This window comes from Rhinolophus hipposideros (assembly GCF_964194185.1).
Source record: "Rhinolophus hipposideros genome assembly, chromosome: X".
Lineage (NCBI taxonomy): Eukaryota > Metazoa > Chordata > Mammalia > Chiroptera > Rhinolophidae > Rhinolophus > Rhinolophus hipposideros.
Window position 1 is genome coordinate 123,288,031 of NC_138046.1, and position 20,747 is coordinate 123,308,777.

At 44.0% G+C, this 20,747-nt stretch overlaps 1 protein-coding gene across 6 annotated transcripts in view; it reads left to right on the forward strand.

The window, feature by feature from the left end:
• ANOS1 (anosmin 1) overlaps window positions 1-20,747 on the forward strand; it is a 518,012-nt gene that overhangs the window by 489,975 nt on the left and 7,290 nt on the right. For 5 of the 6 annotated variants that reach the window (XM_081042142.1, XM_081042144.1, XM_081042141.1 and 2 more), the window contains 5 exons: window positions 57-262; window positions 3,712-3,856; window positions 12,196-12,342; window positions 17,932-18,026; window positions 20,246-20,417. In XM_081042142.1, the coding sequence (XP_080898268.1) occupies window positions 57-262; window positions 3,712-3,856; window positions 12,196-12,342; window positions 17,932-18,026; window positions 20,246-20,417 (765 nt within the window). The remainder of the gene's footprint in view (window positions 1-56; window positions 263-3,711; window positions 3,857-12,195; window positions 12,343-17,931; window positions 18,027-20,245; window positions 20,418-20,747) is intronic. The other variant, XM_081042140.1, reaches the window with a different exon arrangement.

Below are 20,747 nucleotides of genomic sequence, written 5' to 3' on the forward strand. Positions count from 1 at the left end.
TTGTTGTCATGCTTGGTCCTTGAGTCATACGGTTCCTCTTTCTACTGGGATTTCAGATCCGTCTGCACCTCCAGCTCCAGCCAACCTTCGGCTCGCAAACTCCACCATCAACGGCGATGGGAGCGTGACCGTGACTCTCATCTGGGATGTCCCCGAGGAACCAGATATCCCAGTACATCACTACAAAGTGTTTTGGAGCTGGGCAGTCAGCCGCAAGTCACTGGTCCCAACAAAAAAGAAGCGGAGAAAGACTACGGATGGGGTAAGTGAGAGCTAGAAGGAAGAGTGGTGGCTTCTCGCAGGGGGCACTTGAACGCAAGGCAACCCATCTGAAAAGCAGCCTCGACTGAGCTAAGAGGAGTGGGTGAAGGAAAGATTCCCTTCTCTTTCGTTCTGACCGAGGAGGTTCAGAGAATGGTGGCTAATGGTTTTTGCCTGTGACGTTGTCGGTGAAAACAGTTGAATTGAGTCCACTGACGTAGTCATGGCCAAATGGTCGTCACAACTCCAGAAATGAAAGGAACGAAAATTATTTTCGTCTCACCTATCTACTGATAGAAGCATGATGATTCAAAATGGCCTTTACCTGTGATTTTCGTCTGTTTTGTTAGGGACTCCTTTAACTGGAAGAGCCAGTATTCGTGGCATTTCTGTTGCAAGGGGTTTCCATCTATAATCAGTGGAACAGCAAACAGCTTAGAAAATACATGTCTGGCCATATACAAAGGGTGCCAAAAAAACCTATACACATTATAAGAAAGGAAAACACTATTAAAATTGTAATATTTAATATATACCGATAACAGAAGATGAATACAAGTCACACGTGACTTCTGCAATTACAAGAGGTGCTCAGAGTGGTTCCCATCAGCATAATTTTAATACAGTTTTTTTCCTTTCTTAAAATATGTATACATTTTTTTTTGGCACCATCTGTGTTTTTCTCATTCATTAAAAGAACTTGGAATGGTTTATTCTCCAGATACCAAGAAATAAAATCTTCACCGAACCATTGCTGCAGTGAGATCTCTATGGGCGTCAATATTTTACATCATATGGAATGATTGGTGCACGAGGAGTTATTTCGTTTCCTTTCAGTATACATTCTTTTATCGTGTTGTTAGGAAACTTACATAAACACCTTTCTCCCTAATTTAAAAAGTTGAATTCCATTAATAAACAAGTGTTTAAAAGTGCTTTAAAAGGGAGAGCAAGACCTTTTTTTCATTCCCACGTGAGATTCCAGTATTTGCATCATTTAGAATTATAAAACCTGTCTCCAAGAGTCATCATTCATAGTTAGCTGTGGGAGCATTTGGGTTTTGTTGTTAAGAAACTTTCTGACAGTCCCGTGTTTTATTTTGAAAGACTTAGAGACCAGTGGTCATTTGTAACCCATGCTTCTCTCATAGAAAGAGCTGCAAGAGCTGAAACAGTTCAGTCAGTGGGCTTTAAAGTAGCTATGGTGTGATGGAATGCTGGCAAACACCACATGCATCAGTAACCAAACAGCAGGAAGGCATTAGTAGGGAAGTTTGCAATTTATTCCTATTATATACCAATTAGATAAAACGTGAACAGAAAATTTAACATATACTTGTTAATAGGCCCCGAGTAACATGAACCATGGGTCACTGTCTTATGAGTGACTTATATTTTGGGGTCCACAGAGGCAAGATGTAGGTCACATGAATCCCTTAGCATTCTCAACATTTAAAATGTGACCCGTTGAGAATTAGGGTTAGAAAACACAAAAGGACCTAAGAAATTATAGAATTTTTTTTTTCCTGGGGATCAATGGCTTCTTGTTTCCTAAGATACCATCCTGATATTATGGGTAGCTAAAAGGAGTGGGGCTTTTCAAGGAAATGCTCTTTCCGATGTGAATTTTATTTTACTTGTTTGAAGATAATAGTTTCGGGAGAGAGATATGCATTCCAACAAGAGACCCTAACTGAAAGAAATTGAGACTTGGTGGGGTGTGCAGACATTGCATAGGTTGAAACAGGAACAAATCATAGACACAGACAATAGTTTAATGATTACCAGCGTGTAAGGGGGTGGGGGGTGGGAGATGAGGGTAAGGGGGTCAAATGTATGGTGATGGGAGGAGACTCTGGGTCGTGAACACACAATGGGATTTATAGATGATTTAATACAGAATTGTACACCTGAAACCTATGTAACTTTACTAACCATTGTCACCCCAATAAACTTTAATTAAGAAAAAATCCATTATGAGGCCCAAAGAGGATTTCTCTGTCACGTAGACACCAGATGGCGAATGCTAAGAGCTGTCCCAGCCCCACCTGGGAGAAGGCTTGCTCTCAGCCATCCCTTTAGTTAGCCTTCCAGAGCCGACCAACGGGAGATGGTCGAGGTCTGATACCTAATCCCTCAAAAGCCCGAATCATAAAATGCTGCCATCTATTAATTTACGGTGAGCTTTAAGCTCACAGTTCTGGAATGTCCATGAAAAAAATCATGTCCTCTCCCTGAAAAGAGATCTCACAAGACCCAAAATTATAATCAGGATGCTAATAAGTGATTATGGAATTTAAACAAAGGAGTTATTAGGTGGGTGCAAAAGTCATGGCGGGTTAAAAGGTGAAAAATAATTGCAAACACCACAATGACTTTTGCACCAACCTAGTACTTAGGTGACTCAGTGTTGGATGACTTCAGACAATATCCTTACTATAAGCACAGGGCATGCCCCAAACTGGAATATCTTTGCTGGAAAGCATGTGCTGCTACATGCTTTTGGTGTGGCATTAGTGACGGACACGTTTTCCCTTCATAAATTGGACCCACTGCCAATTGGATCATTATAGACGAGTCTCCTTTAGCTTAGGAGCCATTTAATATCAGATGCATTATATTTTGACAAATGTTTTGAATTTTAAGACAACGACAAAAACCCCCACGAATCCTCATTTCTGTTAATTACAAGTTGTTGCATGGGGCTTTATTATTATACCATAAAAATCCACTAAAAAAAAAAAAAGTTGCACTGGATTCAGAGTTGGGAGCCCTGTGTTTTCATCTTCGTGCCACCATGGGATACCTGATTCACTTGGAATGTCACCTTCTCTCACAGTCATAGCAGAATCCCTGTCTGGCTTCAAGCTAGTGGGAAATGACGTTGTTTTGACTGGTTTTATTTAATGTTGGGCATCACACACAGAAAATGGGGTAAGTGTTTGGTATTGACAGATATAACCGCAGAAAAAAAATTAAAGCATTCTATCAGGCTGATTTTTGGTGGAAATTTACTCGTAGAAGATTTGGACTAAAATGTCAAAGGAATACACTTCAGGGCCATTCATAATTTTTCCAGGGAGGTGCCAGTATGTGCCTCTGTGAGTTTATTTCAAACAGCTCTCTTGTCTCTGTGAGGTGGTATCTGGAAGGGGGTGGGGGCAGACTTGCTCATTCCCATGCTTACGGAGCGGATCCAATAATTAGACTGGGGATACAATTTTAAGAAAACAACAACAAATGTGTTTTGACCTGGCTGTGAAATTGATGATGATCAAATTGGGTTTTGAGATCCTAGCAATGAAAAACCACGTGTGATCTTAGCAGATCACAGGCCTCCGTCAGGAGAAGCTGGCCTGCTGCTTCACGATGAGCCAGGAGGATTTGCCACGAAGGTAGGCGGCAGGCAGGGCTTGTGATGCAGCTTCCGTGTGTCCTGCTTATTTGCAGTCTCAGCGCTTTGTGACTCTGGAGAGGCTTCAGCCAGACTGTGACTACACTGTGGAACTCCAGGCCATCGCCTACTGGGGACAGACGCGACTCAAGAGTGCCAAGGTCTCCCTTCATTTCACGTCCACCCACGCTGCCAACAACAGTAAGTGCCTCCTGGGTTTATCGCGGAGTTTTCCACCCACCGAGCCATCAGAGCGAGACAGACCACGGGCAGGGCGAGGGTTTTCTTTGCAATCTCCCCCTGGCAGATCTTCACACTCATAAGCGTGTAACTACGTCCTTCAAACGACCATGCACAAAACAGTTTCACCTTTGATTTTTTTCTTATGATTTGTGTCTCCTTGACATGGAAGCGTTTGGTGTCGTCGTGCAAACCGAACGGGAAAACTTGTCACGTCCTATTCGAGCACATTTTGAGACGTACATAATTTGGGGCCCTTGTGCCTATGCATACTTGTTTTTACACATACGTAAACTGTTACAAATGGTTGCTTCCCTTCTAAAACCATGGTACGCCCATTTTAATGGGTTTGACACAGTGCTCATAAGTGATACGTGAGAAGCTCCCAAATCTCCATTGAGTGCAGTGCCTAAATTGGGCCCCTCTTGATTTTCCTTGTGTCCAGTAATTCTAAACTCATATGTTTGCCATCAACTGAGCAAAGCAAGAGGAGAGTCTCATGGGACACTCCTATGTGAGCCAGAAAATCAGTTACCTGGGGTTTCTGGCTTTGCCGGTCAAGAGAGGGAGAGGCTGGGCGTCCAAGGATGGGGAGTGTTGAGCCCGAGGCTAGCGGACCCATGGTGTCTGGGTAGCGGTCCTGGTTCAGAAGGGGAAGGAGACCGTGCCAGATGCGTGTTTGGGTTTAGGGAAGGCAACTCCACAGAGTTAGATGGGCTGACTGCTCAGAATTATCTTCTCCCACCTGGGAAAAAATGGATCCAAATGGTGCTTTCCAGAACGTTCTAGAAACAGAGCTTTCTACCTATTGGACAAGTCGTCCTTTTGGAGATTCGAAAAGGCTACTGTTTCTATGTATATAATCTTTATATTCTGTTCTACTGTGTGTGTTCTAGTATTTCTGGATATGGTACAACTTTTACCTAAAAATTCTCATGGACATGTGTCTATGTGTTCAGTGACTTCATTGACATATATATATATATTTAAAATCTGGTCATCCATTCATCTAACTGAAGTATATGCCTAGGAATTATGACACTACTGTGTCTGGTGGTGGGCCACTTACTATGTTTTACTATATTGTGCTGTAAGCATATGTACATTATATAATAGGCAGAGTACGTAGACCATGGATACGCTGTATAGTACATATACACCCTGTATTTACATGCATACCGGTGTGCATACATACACGCATAGACATGTATGTTCATACACATATGCAAACATTCACATGCACACAGACTCACACGTGTACCTCATGCCAGCATTACAATCATTTCATGGATCACTGCCTTAGAAGTGCCTGGTGTTGAATGTGGGACATGACGTGTAAACACGCGTACACAATGAACAGGCTGCCCCACACAGAGCTGGAGAGAGCTCTGGGAGCAGAAGACCCCAACGTGGTGGTGGGACGAGAGCCTCAGGGTTCCTCTCTGAGGCAGGAAGAGTGCGTGAGGGCTCTATGGATATACGAGGCACCAGCCGTCACCCCACAGATATGGCAGCATGTGTGAGTGCAAGGGGCTGGGAGAGGGCACTAAGTGTGCAGAGAGCTCAGCCTGGGGGGAATGGAGGACGAGAGGAAGGCAGTTCTCTCCCTTGGGGCTCCCAGGGACACCCGTGGATGGAATCAGATCCATGTGTTAATGACACCCCATGTCTCCCCATTCCCTGAACTCATATATTCGCTGCCTGCCCAGCGTGTCCTCTCGGATAACTGACGGGTATTTCCAATGTAACGTCTGAAACCCAACTCTGCTTTTCCCTCTCTCTCCTGCTCCTCTCCCATCTTCTCCTACCTCAGATGTCTCTGCCATTCAGCCTTCTGTTCAAGCCAAAGACGGAGAGATCATTCTCCACGCTTCTCTTTGCTTTCTCCCCAGAAACTCAATTCTTTAGGAGCTCCTTTCGTTTCTGATTTCAAGTTCCATGTGGGATCTGTCCATTTCTTTCCCTTGTTCAGGCCATTGTCACCTCATTCTTACACATTTAAAATTGCCCCCTGATTAGTAGTTCTGTTTCCACTCTTTCTTAAATATCCATTTTGTAGATGGAAATATTAATCGTATAACACATTTCTCCCTCTCTTGGGTTCTTCTCACTGGCTCATCGCCTGTTTATCTCCTCTTTTCACTTCTCCCGAAGTTTCGTCCTTCACTGCTTTCCTCCTTATTCCTCCCAGCTTCCTTCTCAGACCAAAATTCTTTAAACTTTAGCTTCATCCACGACCTCGTGCTGAGGATTTCCTCTATTGTGTGAGATAAATTTGCCTTCCAGTCTCCTTCTGGTTTTTCCAATAAACAGCATTCCTTCCCCATTAGAAACTGGTGTGTGGGATTGCAAACTCCCCAAATTGAATACGGGTGACCTCCCACAACCATGAACAAAGAGAAAGGAATCCAACCTCAGCTTGCCATGGCTGAGGTTATGTCATCTAGAACCTTGTCATGGTTTGGCCCAAACACAACTTGGATGGATCGCTGCCTCTCCACATCTCCTCTAAGGCCTTCTCCCTCTTCCAGGGGCATCTCCACACAACCCCGTAAGCTCTATGAGGTCCTCTTTCATCAGCTCCATCTCCCACCCTCCCAAGATGATTACTGTCCTTTCTCTCTGACCTGAAGCCATCTGAGTTCTTCCCTCTCAGTAAGCCACACAGTTCCCCATACACATAAATGTCTCTACCCCTTCACCTGCAATCTTCTTCTATCCTGTGGACTGTAAGGCAGATGCATCCTTTCTTATGCACATGGGAGACTCCACTACGTGGGGTCTAGACCCATCCCTTCCCAACATGCATTGGGCCATAGTCTCCCCTATGTCAGAGAACGTGGATTGTGTGTGTGTGTGTGTGTGTGTGAGCAGTCATCACGTCCATCACTGGTCTCCACAAGCGTGCAAATACTCTATAGAATTGTTCCATAGACATCTGTGAAACCGAGTTAATCAGTTATTCCCTCTCTTACCTACAGCCTCCATCAAGCCTTCGGCATTGGACATGTTGATTCTCGGTGTCTAGGTCATTTTCTAACCATCTTTTAAAATTAGATAATGCTTTACCTGACCAATAAAGAGAGATGATAGTTAACTTGTCAAACACCACTTTATCCTCAGCATTAATTGAGTCCTGTCCCATGGAGTCAGTCAAGTAATAAAAGGAACGCAAAATAAAAGAAGCCATACTGCAGAGTAACCCATGTAACACGTACTGCTTGGGTCTCAGGGGACCCTGAGAAGACTCGGGCTTCACAGGATTATTCAGGGTACAGCTGAGTATTTTATATCCCGGTGTTGATATATAATCTCATAAACACGGGTGTATGACTTTTATAAGAACACTCTATATTTCATCAGGAACCTACTAGAAGTACAGAATAATTACAACTTTATGGTATAAGCAAGGGAAGTTATACTTTATAGGAAAGAGAGTAGTGAATGTCAACGTCTAAATTACTTTTTGAATTATGTCTTTCCAGGTCTGCAGGCTACGAGGTGTTTTAATGATAAATATTTCAATGTAAGGAAAGGCCAAATGTTCATGCAGTTTTATAAAATGGTCCCTTCAAGGAAGAAAGACATAACCCTGCCTTTAATGGAAACATAGCTTGCTTTTTGGGGAGGCAAAAGGAATATTTCTGGGGCTGACATATTCCAAGTGTTTTATAGTTGGAATATAATTCTAGCTCTGCAAAGTAAAAACGGACTGCAGAGAAAATACTCTGAACCTCTCCATCTCCAAAAGTCAACAAAATTTTGACAGTTGGTAAAATACACATGCACAGTAGCCGACTTCTCTGAACTTTCAGGACTGTTAGAGAGTATAAATGAGATCTCATGCCTTCGCAGAATATGATAGAAATGATTTTATTCCGTTTGTGTTGACTGCTGAAAGTGGAGGACACACTCTCAGGGTCGCTGACACAGCCCTAGGACAGAAGCATGCACGTCCCTGTCCTTTACAGGTGGCATGCACTGGTGACACTACAGGTTCACGTATGTTCAGGTCAATAAAAAACAACTATGTTCTTACATCTAGAATGAAAAATAAAAGTTAGCATGGGATATGCAAGAAAGGCAGACAAATTTCACATAGAGAATAAACAAAATCCGCATAGAGATGGAAGTTCAAACCATCTAAGCTCCCCTTGTGCTTATCCGCTGGTGATTTCTCAACATCTCAAATTATCCATGGAATTAGAACCTTCCATGGGCCTGAGGAAAATCAGAAATCCTCTGTTAGGTGCTTTCAGAAACACTCTGGGTGTGACGGGGGGAGGGGGACGCTGACTCCATGGTGGTGTCAGCAAAGGTGTGAGCTTGAGCTGGAAGCTCTGCATTTTCTGGGTCCTGTCCCAGCAGTCTCTTCGTCTGGGCTGCAGGCTTGCTGTGCTGTGGGTTATCCGGGCTGTTTATAGGGCGGGAGGTAGCGCCTCATAACGGAGTAGCCTGGGATGCTGTTATTTACAATAAGAAACACATATTTGGTTTGCGTCATGGTTTCTGGCCCAGAGCTCCTCAAACGCTTGGAATTACCTACATGAGGAGGGCGATAAAGGTGACTTCTCTTGTGCTAATGAGGGGACTTTCGGAAAGGACCTACAATGAGTCTCTTCACTAGGGGAACCACCTGTGGTCAGAGGGTTGGAACTTCCAGGGCCACCGCACCCCCACCCTCTGCCCCACCTCCGGGCAGAGGGGCCGGAGGTTGAGTTGAATCTCCAGATGCCAATGTTTAATCATTCGTGCCTATGTAGTGACGTCTGTATAGAAACCCAGAAGGACAGGGTTTCACGAGGTGTGCAGTTGGTGACCACGTGGAGAGTTGGGAGAGTGGCGTGCTCAGAGAGCGCATGGAAGCTTTACCCCCTTCCCACATACCTTGCCCTGTGCGTCTCTTCCATCTGGCTGTTCCTTAAAAAAAAAAAAAAAATTAAAATATAGGTAACATGCAATACTAGTTTCAGGTGTATGCCTTTATTATTCAACATTTATGTCCCTAAAGAAGTGATTCCCATGATGAGTCTGGTAAACATCTGACTCTACCACACTATCACAATATTATTGACTGTATTCCCTGTGCTGTACATTACATCCCATTACTTATTTATTTTATAACGGGAAGTTTGAACCTCTTATTCCCCCTTCACCACACCCCCCCCTAAAAATTTTTTCTTCAATTCATCTGGCATTCGTGAGTTATATCCTTTTATAATAAACTGATGACCTAGTGGGTAAAATGTTTCTCTGAGTTCTGGTTGCTGTGCTAGCTCCCAGATCCAACACAAGGAGAAGGTCTGGGATTCTCCAATCTGTAACGGGTCATCAGAATCCCAAGTGGAAACTTGGACTTGGCAACTGGTGTCTAAGTGGGCGGGGGCTGTCTTGTAGGGCTGAGCCCTTCACCTGTGGGGTCTGATGCTATCTGCAGGTACACACTGTCGTAATTGATTGAATTGTATGGCATCCACCTGGTGTGGGAGAATTGCTTGGTGATGTGGGAATCCCATCCCATCCCCATATACACACTGGATTTGAATGAAGAATCGTTAAGCCTAACAACTATTTCTCAGTTGTCCAAACATTTACTTGAACTATTTAAACTAAAATCCTCTATGAATCCAACTAATATATGTACCCATTCCTTTTGATCAGATGCCCTAGATGGATGATTTAATCGGCAAGACAGTGAAAGGAAAAGTGGACACCTGACACCATTTTTCTCCCGGGTTGTCGGTTTTCTCTTCCTAATCCTGCCTCACTCCAGGCCGGCGTCCACTCCCATTCATCCTCATCTCTCCCTCTCCCTCCTACCTGCCCAAGAATGCAAACCTTGCAGCTCCACTAGAAAACTTTCCATAGCACATTTCCTATCGGTGTCTAATCAGTTCAGCTTAACCTATCCTCTCTCAGAAGACCCCTTGGAATTCAGAAGGCAGAAACGTCTTGCATCAAAGGACAGCACTTCAAGCTATGCAACTTCTAAAATCAGGGAGTACGTAAAAGAGAGATTGGAGGCCAGGGGAACTTTTTGACAGCCCTTATTAAGTGATATAAATTGTCACTTGTAAATAAATGGACTCTCTAAAGGGTAATGGTGTGTGGTGATGGACAAACATAAAGGTGACATGAGATGGCCCTGGGATTAAATCTCAATTTCACTAATGCTTGAATTGGGTGAAACTGGACATGGTTCTTAATATGTTGGGGACCTGCTCTTTATGTCTTTAGTGTGGATGCCAGTTCACTCTTTCTTGAGGGGTCTGCAAGCTGTGGCCTAAGGCCAACTCCAGCCCCCCATCTGCTTTTGTAAGTAAAATTTTATTGGCACCCAGCACTCATTGATGGCTTCCTTTGTGTGGTAATAAGAATTGAGTAGTTGGGAGCGAGACTGTGTGACCCACGGAACCAAAACTATTTACCTCCGGCCTTTACTGGAAAGTTCTCTGAGGCCTGTTCTGATTCATAGGCTGACTGCATGAGGAGAAATAAAATGGTGTGAAAGCCCGCCATACAAATGGAAGCCCACCTGGATCATGGTTAGGCTTATTGCCCTTGCTGTAACAAAGGAAAATAAATGTACCCCAGACAAACAAGTTTGCATCTGTGACAAAGGACCACTGTGCAAACATAAGTAAACAGCTCAGAAAGAATTGGTAACAGCTCTCCAGCCACCAGTTCATAGATTTCTTCACGTATTCCATCCAATACATACTTATTCAGGGAGTCCGATGGGTGTGTCCCTGAGCTGGGGAGTAGAAATCCAAAGGAGATTAAGATAAGGCTCTTTTGCTAGTAGTTGGAAGAACAAATTAAAGGGGGGGGAAGTTATTTAAAACTGGGGAAATATAGGAGCACTGAAAATGGTTTTCTTTCTGTTTATCTTGGGAAATCTTCAGCAAGGAGAGCTTAAGGAAGCTTTGAAGGACAGAGAGGGTGGTGCTGGCACAAACAAGGAGGGCTGGAACATTCTGAGCCCAAGGAATGGGAAAAATAGTGCCCAAGGAGCCCAACGTAGCCAAATTGAAACAGCAAAACTTTAACAAGAACAGTGAGACTATAGCCAGGTCATGACTAGAAACAGCGACACAAGAAATGACAACGTTCGGACAGTTTGAAATGAATGCTTGAATTCCATACCTGATTCAGAGAAATACTTCTTGGGGTTTTGGTCAATCGTTGCCTTTCTCCATCCCACTGGATACGGGAATTTTAAGTTTTGGGATCATTCTGAATCGCTTTGATATCGTCTTTGCTTTGCAGCAAGTATGTGATGGATATAGTGTAAACAGACTAAAAAACCAATCACGTTAAAAGTGGTAATGATCACGCACCCGGGTTACCATTCTGTCTTCCCTAAAGTACCCCAGCTCATACTGAAACAACCCGGTGCTGTCTTCTTGTTCCTCATTTCCTGGGAAAGTTTCTGGCTCCTTGTCCCAAAACAGGGAACAGTGGCTCCTTACACTTAGGGGGTTCCTCCCCTCCATCCAGCCCTGGGTACTCTCCTTCAGTAATTACCTGTGGACGTGTCTTCTACTGTTTCAGGAGCCCTCAAGTAGAAAGTTGCACATCTCCGGCCCCTAAATGTCTGTGTGCTCACTACCTGTTTACTGAATGAATGAGTGAATGAATGAATTATCCCTGTATTCCCTCCCCCAACCTAGTGTATTGTTGCCATTCAGTTTCATTTCCTTTGCTGAGTATTTGAATGTTTCTCCTTAATCTGTCAGGGTTTTGGGGTGTCTGTAATTAACATGAACAGTGCATAGATAGGCCTGACGGCTGTATCTAGTCTGGAAATCAGCTGGGTGATGCAATGTGTACCCACAGAGTTGAGCGATATTTCCATTTAGGGCTGTGTTCCAGGTATTGGTGTATAAGGACCGTGCTTCTGTGGAAAGTTATCTATATTGTTTACATGAAATGATATTCTAATATTATTTTGTTGCATTCCTTCACAATGACAAAAAAACCTATAATGAGAAATAGTACGTTATATAAATGAAATACGTGTTATGTACGTGGGAGGCTCTCTTAGGCCCGGTGAATGTATTAATTACCAATTGACATTCTGGGGATTACATCGAAGATACTTTTAGTTATTCTCACATATTGAGGTGGGGGTAAAATTACCACTGGAGTGTGTCAGATTCTGCAGGGAACTCATATTTTACTTTCTAAAAGTCACTGAGTATGACTAAATAACAATGAAATTCAACACTAATGGGATTAATGTCAGGTTGTATACTCATTTTTTAACTAGTCAATTAGAATGTAGTACTCTGTTACAGAAGAACAACTTGGGACAACTAGAAAGGGCGTGATGGAAATGCAGCCCCCTTTTCAAAGAAGACGGCCCACTCGCCTGTTGGAAATTGGCACCCCGTTCTATCAAGACGGCCGACTGCAAGTGAAGGTGTACTGGAAAAAGGCTGAAGGTACGCAGAGGGCTGCCTTGTTATCTCTTTTCTGTAGCTCAGGTCTATCAAGGTACATGCGAAAAAGTTGGGAGCAAGCCGCAGTACTGATATTAAGGAAAACGGTAGCTACACAAAACACGGCCATGTTTTTGTTTTTTTTAAAATGCCTGGCTGTTCTGAACTCTGGGTGGGTTCTTCGCTCCCAGAAATCTGTATCGCATTTTAAAATCGGCAAGAGTCAATGGCTTACCTTCCATCATTTCAGGGATATTGGCCTATCTATCTTCATTTCTTTCCTAGAAGGCTCATCTTGGGCCCAGACTACACAAAATATTCATTATTTTGCAGTGTGAGTTTTTGTTGTTGCTCTAAATCAATTTTTTGTTTCAAAAAGACCCTTAACACAGATACTTTTGAAAATAGGAAAATCACTTATCTTCTCACTATTATTTCATAGAAACAGCATTTCAATGGGTTTCCTTTCAGGTTGCTAAGGCTCTGTCACTGTGTGTGTGTGTGTGTGTGTGTGTGTGTGTGTGTGTTTGTGTGTGTGTGTGTGTCTAAAACACACATATTTTCAAGTAACATTATATGATCATTCTATATTGTCCTATATTTTTTATATTTTAAATTGCTGCCTTGATGAATTTTCCATAACATATTCTGTGTCCTATTCCACCACAGAAAAACAGTTTCCATTTTGTAATTCATACTGCAGTGAACATTTATCTTAGAATAAATTCTTTTTGTGTGCTTGAATATTTATCTTTCGGATAAATTCATTTTGTTGGTTTCTTTCCTTTATTCTTAGGATATTTCTTTGGCATTTTTGAAATAATACTTTTAGAATTATTTGACATATGTTTTTATCTTTATTACCCCTATGCATTTGAAACATAAGCAAAATAGATTGTTTCAAGAGTTCAGTTTACAAGTTTTTGTAATTCTTCTGAAGTGTTATTTCACTCAGGGTGTCAGCCCGTGTGCCATGGAGAGTATTGATTGGCACTCTTCTCGTTCCGGAATTTTTTTCCAAGCTGCTGACATCCATGCTGCAGCTAAAGTAGCGTCACCATTAATATTAATGTTTTATCACCATCATATTAATTAAAATTAAAGTTCACTTATTCAATTTATTCAATTAAAATTAATATATGCATATAACTAAGTTCAATAATAGTTGTATAAGAAATATTAAATTATAAAATTTAATCGACCTTTTGTATTTATCTATTTTAAATTAGAATCATGTATCAATATATTATATTAATATTGATAAAACATATTTTATTCATATAGTATCGAAAATGTGAACATATATGGGGGAGGTGCATGTGTCATCTAAATCTATTTGATATTTTATTTTCTCAGATCACTTCTAATTCTCCCATGTGATGTCATATCTGCTTTTCACACTTTCTTTATCTCTAACAGATTAGAGCACATTCTATGTCATTATTATCTGAATAATTAGTGAAATAAGAGTGAAGTTGAATATGAGTATTTATGGACTTGCTCATTTATTCATTCCATAAATGGTGACTGAGTATTACCTGCCAGAACCGTGCTGTCTTTGTTTATACACAAGTACACCCCACATGAAACCTTTGTGTTCATGGAGCTGTGCCCAAATTAGAGATTAGTCCCGTAACCACGAGGAAACACAAAGCATTAAGAACAAGAGGGGACTCTGAGTGACATGCAAAGTCAGAGGCAGCGGAGGCCGTCACCACCTGTGACCAGAAGGCCAACTAGGAGGATGTCTTCAGCTGAGAGTGAAGGGAGCCCACTGCCTCATTTTAAGCTGGACGTAGCACGACAGGCTTGGCTGTGGAGTGGTTGCCTGGCCGCACTGTGGAGGACCGGTGTGAGAAGGACCATTGTGAGATGGCTAGGGGACATTCTGCTGGCCGTACCCTGCTGGATGCCAGGAGAGAGTGGACGATAGCCCGGAGATGACCCCTCCCAGAAGACTTGTAGTGAGTGCCCAGAGCAACTAGAGAAAACAAGGCGATTTGAAACGGAAAGCCAAGGGGCCCAAGGCTTTCCAGAAGCAGGGATGGGTAGTGAGACCATGCTGAGGAGGTGAAGAAGATATGGAAACCCCTGTTGGGTTGCGTGGCTCTGCAGCAACCACTTTTTAGACAAAGTGGTGGCACTGGAACCACTCCAGTCCAATATATTTGCACCAAAGCATGACAATGGGCTGCAAGGCAAGAAGTGAGCGTGTTGTGGAATTTGGTTTTGAAAACCAGCTACCTCGTGCCACTAATTAGAAAACGAAGGGAGAGAAGTCGCGTCACATTGCTCAGAGTCTGTGTTGATGGGTCCGTCCACTCACTACAATTCATGTGCCGTCCCCAAATCACCACCCAGGCCGGTTTTGTGGTCACTCGCCGGATGTACCCAACGCACATAGTGATGACAAATCCGAGTCACCCTTCAAACACGGTCCCAACGGAAGTCGCACAAGGTGACACTCTGCCTTCTGTTTTTGGCGCTCATGCTGTGATCGTGTCCTCAGCCTGGTCTATTTAGTGTCACGGCTTTTGTTTTGGTTTGTGTTTCATTCTCTTGCTTTGTGGGGGGGATTTTACTGTGGAAAGTGGCCCCCAAGCACCGTGCAAATCACCGCGTGGCTCGATAAGCTTCCTTCACGGTACAGTTTTGTGCGGGCGGTGAGTTCAGTGCCAAGGAGTAAAAAAGGTGGTGCATCTGGAAAATGGAAGAGAGAATCTGCCGATTTATACATAAGGCCGCCTGTAATGTCGATAGTGTGTGACGAACCTTTGGAAAAGGAGAAAAAGTCACCAAATTTGTGGTTCTTGAGATGATGACTGATAGGAAATAGGAGGGCAGTGGACAGCGTTACTAGGAAGCTGAAAAACTAAAGAAATTGACAGTCATGCTATCCCGTCTCGAAAATGTTTTCAACCAGCATTTTTAATAGAGAAATATTACAATTATGAACGGATAAGAAATATATGAGGTTATTTAAACAGAAACACACATAAAACAAGATTACATATCGATTCTCTGACAAAAATGTGATGACCACACGCTCCCAGGAAGCGAATCCCATGTTTCCCCTGGAAGCAGTGATTCAGTATTTGCTAATTCCGATTTTATGAACCCAAACTACTGCGAATAATGAGAATCGATGGTATATATCGACTTCCATGCAATACGCATGCAGTTTTTTGATGAAGGTTGGGAAAGCATCGGCTGCTCTATGTACGTTTGAAAATGTGTCAAAAAGACTTGTGTTTTAAAGTGTAGGGCTCTGGAGTGCTGGGCTGCCCCTACGTGCCTGGTACCTGTGGGACAGGACAGGGGATGGTGTGAGAACCTGAGAGGGGACGTGTTGGTGGTGTGGGCCCTGGATTGGCTGGTTTTCATGTGAAAGGTGTGCTTGCAGGTGACATGTCCACCCTCTCTAGGAATTGGCGACTCTCTCCAGGGTCAGCAAGAGATCACAAATACAAAAACTAAACAGGTATGATTCAATAAAAGGCAACCTGAATGCAATTTGAGGGCACAAATCCAGTCGTTGTGTAAGGGTTGGGTTTGGAAAGCCTCTACCTGGGGCCGGAAGTTGGGAGCAGCTTGTGCTAAAGCGAACAGCTCGGCGGGGGTAGAAATCCAGGAGGTGTCAACAGGAAAATGAGTTTGAAAGCCAAAGGGATGGATGAAATGGTTTGTGGAGGAGGCTTATAGAGAGAAGAACAGGGGGCCTTGAACAGGGTTGTGCGAAGAGAATGCACCCCAAAGGGGGTGTCCAGCGTGTCCCTCTTTATGCCTCCTCTTATGGAAAGACAATCACGTTGTGAGATGTGCGTGGGATTTTCCGGCCACCTGGCATCATCAGGTACCTGTTATCCATCCTGCAATTGTATTGTCGCAAACTGCGATCAGTCCTCTGACCATTCCTGCGCGAAGAGTGTCAGTCACGCTCCGTTTCCATCACAGACCTACACACGTATCACTCCCTGTGGCGACAGCAGCACTGGCCAGTCTGCTCAGTTACAGTAAATGAATTAAAATGAACAATTCGAGTCCTCAGTTGCACTAGAACCACTTCACCTGCTTCTGGGCATGAGTGGCTGGGGGTCATTTCGGTCACCATAGTTGGCTCTGTGGGACACCGCTGGCCCGGACGCCTTGCCCAGTGCCACCTGCATCGCCCACTCCCATTGCCAAACCTTCTTCTACTCAAAAGTCAGCTTCTGCAGGGGCGACGCCAGCCGCCTCATTGAGAATTGTGACTGTCAATACATGACCGTCTGTTCCCTCCCGTCCTTACCTGTAGCCTCATTACCTTCCCGCCTAAACCCGGGCTTCCTCCTGCACTCTGGTTGTGATTCGTCTGCCCATGAGTCTTGAAGACACTGCAGAGCAGCCATTTCTGTGTGGTCACCTCTCTACTGTGCCAGGACAGCCGCACTCGCCGAATGACAGGATACAGATTCATTCACTGGTTTACTTCCTACTGATGTACGGTATCAAATCCTTCTCTCTCTCTCTCTTCAGAGACACACACACTCTCACACACCCTCTTGATGTCTGCTGTGTGGAAGTTCAAACCTCTTGCCAGGGGTTCCCCTTTTCACGGAAACACCATCGGTGCCCTCTTGCTGTGCGTTTTCTCTGATTCAAAGCTAAAGCTTCTTTTCTCGTTCCAAAGTGCTCGGAGCGAGTTCCCACTTGACCCACCCAGTTCCATCAAAGAGTTCCCCCTCTCGCCCCCCAAAGCTTCCATCAAACACTTGGCGTGGACGCTCAGACGAGATGTTAATCACCAGCAGAAGCGACGCCTTTCACCCCCCCTTGCACACTCGGGGCTCATTAGTAAGCCTGAGACGGCCCAGGCCTCCTTTCCCACAGTCCATGGGTTGCCCATCATCATTGTGTCTTTTTCCCACTTGGTTGCCCCAAGGAAAGGCTTGTTCAGAACACACGCGTGTGTGTAATGGGTCACGTTCTTGCCTGCAGCGCCTATTTCAGTAGAGGTCAAGTACATGGATATGCCAGGATGTACTTGTGTGAGGGGCAGGGGGGCTGCCCGCCCGGTGTTTTCTGATAAGGGGACTCTGTACCCCAACATTCAAGGGAGGGTTGCGTCTCCATGGCCAACTCAAGTTTGAGGAAAATGCTTTTGTTCTTCCGTGGGTGGATTCACTAGCCTATCAGCTCTGTCCGAAAACTGGAAGATTCAAAGATTTTTAACAGCCCCCCACCTGTTTATAGGAAGAAATAGGCCTACTTCTAAGTTTCACCCTGTTTTGTAGGAACTGGGAGACACCGTGGCTAGGTCCTTCTCATGACATCTTGGGAGTCATTTTGCTATGACTCTACTAATCATGGTTTCTATCTCGTTCTCGTGTTTCAGCAGTTTTCCTTTGGCTGTGTATTGCATTTTCCTGAGTTCACTGTTACTAAGGGAACTGTCATCACAAGTTTGCAAGAGCCGCGTGCCCCCTTGGTTCTCTTACCCATGTTCAGATAGCCTGCAGAATTTTATCTTCTCCCTCCCTGTTCTCTCCCGTTCTTAAGCACATTAGACCATGTGGAATGTGCCTTCCAGACTGTTGCTTTCTGACATTACAGATGCCAGCGTCGGCCTCTACCATGTGCAGTGGTTTCCACAAGTCTGTACCCACAATGAATCTGCCAGACCAGACACGTCATCGGCCATGACCCAGGTAAGTCCAGGGTCGCACTGCTCGATTCTGAACGGTATTTAAACGTACTTAATCCATGTGTAATAAAGATGGACCGAAACATGTGCCAAATGTGTGTCCCATGGATAAGTCCCTCTCACTATTGAATAAGCCACTGGAGAAAAACTGAAAACACAACCGTCCTGATCGTCCCCCATTCTCAATGTTACATCGAGAACTTATTCTGCTGTCCACCTGGTCCAAGAATGCAAGGATGAAAGACACCGTTGTTAAGGCTGTCCCAGATCAGAGGGAAATCCTTCTGGGTCCCTAACCGCCCCCTATCTCATCCAGTTACTGAGACTTGTCCCATCCACCATGCACTGACATTTAACTTTTAATTTGAAGAGAACAGTAAGCTCCTTGGGGATGGTAACCCCATCTGTACAACACAAAAGATTCTTCCAAATATTTGGGGTTAATGCATGAGTTACAGAGCAGAATCCACAGACCAACAAAAAACGTCTCAGACGGCATTGAATTATGCCCAGGGTGGATGACAGCAATGTATAGGGCAGTTGAAAATATCCAGCAGCATGGCCCCAAACGCATAATATATGGATATATAATATTTAACTAGAACGTTTTTCTTTTGGATATTTTCTAAAGCAACAAGTGCAGTGTTTTTAGAATCGTATCTGATCACATACGTTTAAGGTAGTAAGATAAAACAAGTCATTGGCTTTGCAGAAATACACAGTTTTAGTTTCAGTTTTGTTTTTAGACTGGATTTGACTTCTCCTGCCCAAGTTGTTCCTTTCATTTATCTTTATGCCCTTCCCAAAGCTTATGGCCTGCGACAAAAAAAAAAAAAAAAAAAAAAAAGGGAAAATTTAAAAAGCAGAAGCGTGATTGAAAAGCAGAGAAAGAAACAGAAGCAAGATGTAGTAAATTTTTTGTGAGTGGGTGGCAGCAAGGAGGCTTTTACTTCTTTTGCTTATGCGTGCCTTGGACTCCTATGGAACCTGGCTTATTTTCAGGGGCCTAGATATCCTGGTTCGTCCCCTTTAGAAACTCTGAAGGTGGTAATACCTACTTACCGAGCATAGATGACATCTCTGGTAGAAATAAGAACCCAAATCCTGAAAAGGCACTTTGCTGAAAAGTTTAAGACGCGTCTGTTTCCATTTCTAAACGACTCGTCGACCCGTTTAATTGATTTTCCTGTCAGGACGGCACAATGGCTAATTCACCTGTTGCTACAGACGTCTGTCTTCTGGGACACATGAAAGCATTCTTGAAATATCTGAGAAGCAGTCACCTTGCTGGCTAACTGGGGATTCCAATATGTTCCCGTGTAAAGTGCAGATTCATCCCTAAGAAAAAGCAATTCATGTTCCCAGGGACACCCAGCTGGCTGGAGTTCCTCACTGGTCACCGTTTGGTGTCAGCCTTGCTCTGGGTCTACCTGTCACCTCCCGATCCAGGGCCAAGCCTCCCCTTCACACATTTCCACATTTCCTGACCCCAGCGACTTCTTCTTCTGACTCAGGCGCCTCAGTTTTTATTTTAATTCTTGACTCCATTTTTCACTACTTTATGCTACTGTCTGGCAGCGACCGCTCCTCTCCACCCCAAGAGAAGCGGACAAAGAACCCCATCTGCATCGGTGACACACGGGCACATAGCGATGATGCCATCAATTAGAATGGATAAGCATAGCAGACGAGTGTGAGAGGGACATACTAACAAAACGTGTTACCACCGTGTCATCATTCCATGGACCTGTGAAGTCGTACTCGAAGCCTCGTAATCCTCAGCAGTTTGGCCTGTCTTTTCATATTTCTAGTGAATCACCCTGTTATGGCACAAAGTGACAACAGCTACTCCGAAAAGGGGGAAAAACACAGCGTTCAAGAATATCTTCATTTGTTCAAAAGAAAAACTTACACACACACTAAGCCTGTGTCTTGGAGAAGCCTGAGCTCGCTTTTTCTCTTGAAAGTAACTCGGTTTGTATTGACAGCTTTCCACGCACCTGCCCTGCTGCCAGTCCCCACACGCTGCTCGTCCCACGCCGTGGAGGGTGTCACCGCTGTGAGTGGCCACACACACAGCGGTCCCACTTGTTATAAAAGCCCATGTCGCACCCATTCCACACAGAGGAAAACACCCTTGTTGGAATATGATTTCATCTCCTGCCAATTTTCTTTGTATCCCTAATGAGATTGATCACTAGCATACTCTCTCTCTTGCTCTAGGAAAATTATATCATTCTTCAAGATCTAGCGTTTTCCTGCAAATATAAGGTGACTGTCCAACCCGCGCGGCCGAAGGGCCGCTTGAAGGCAGAAATCGTTTTTTTCACGACTCCACCGTGCTCTGCTCTTAAGGGGAGAAGCCACGAGCACATCAGCTGCCCTGGAGAGGCAGGTACGTGGGACCGGCAGTTCTGACGGCTCTCATCTTGGCCACTTCCGAAGCCAAACCTCATTTCACAAAACCTGCTCTCTAAATTGTATTATGATAAGATAGCCTCGTTTGGAGGTTTTATATATAGATACATGAGTGCAAGCATTATTTTATAATTCTAACAGCACTGGAAATACTAGTATCACTGGCAATATTACTCCTTTAGAAATGCAGCCAAACCTTTATATATGGCTTGTGTTTGGGCGTCCTTCATGGAAGCTATTTCGTTTTAATGCCGCCTCTTTGCCACGTGGATTCTCTCTCCACACTTTTCACACCCCATGTCTTCAC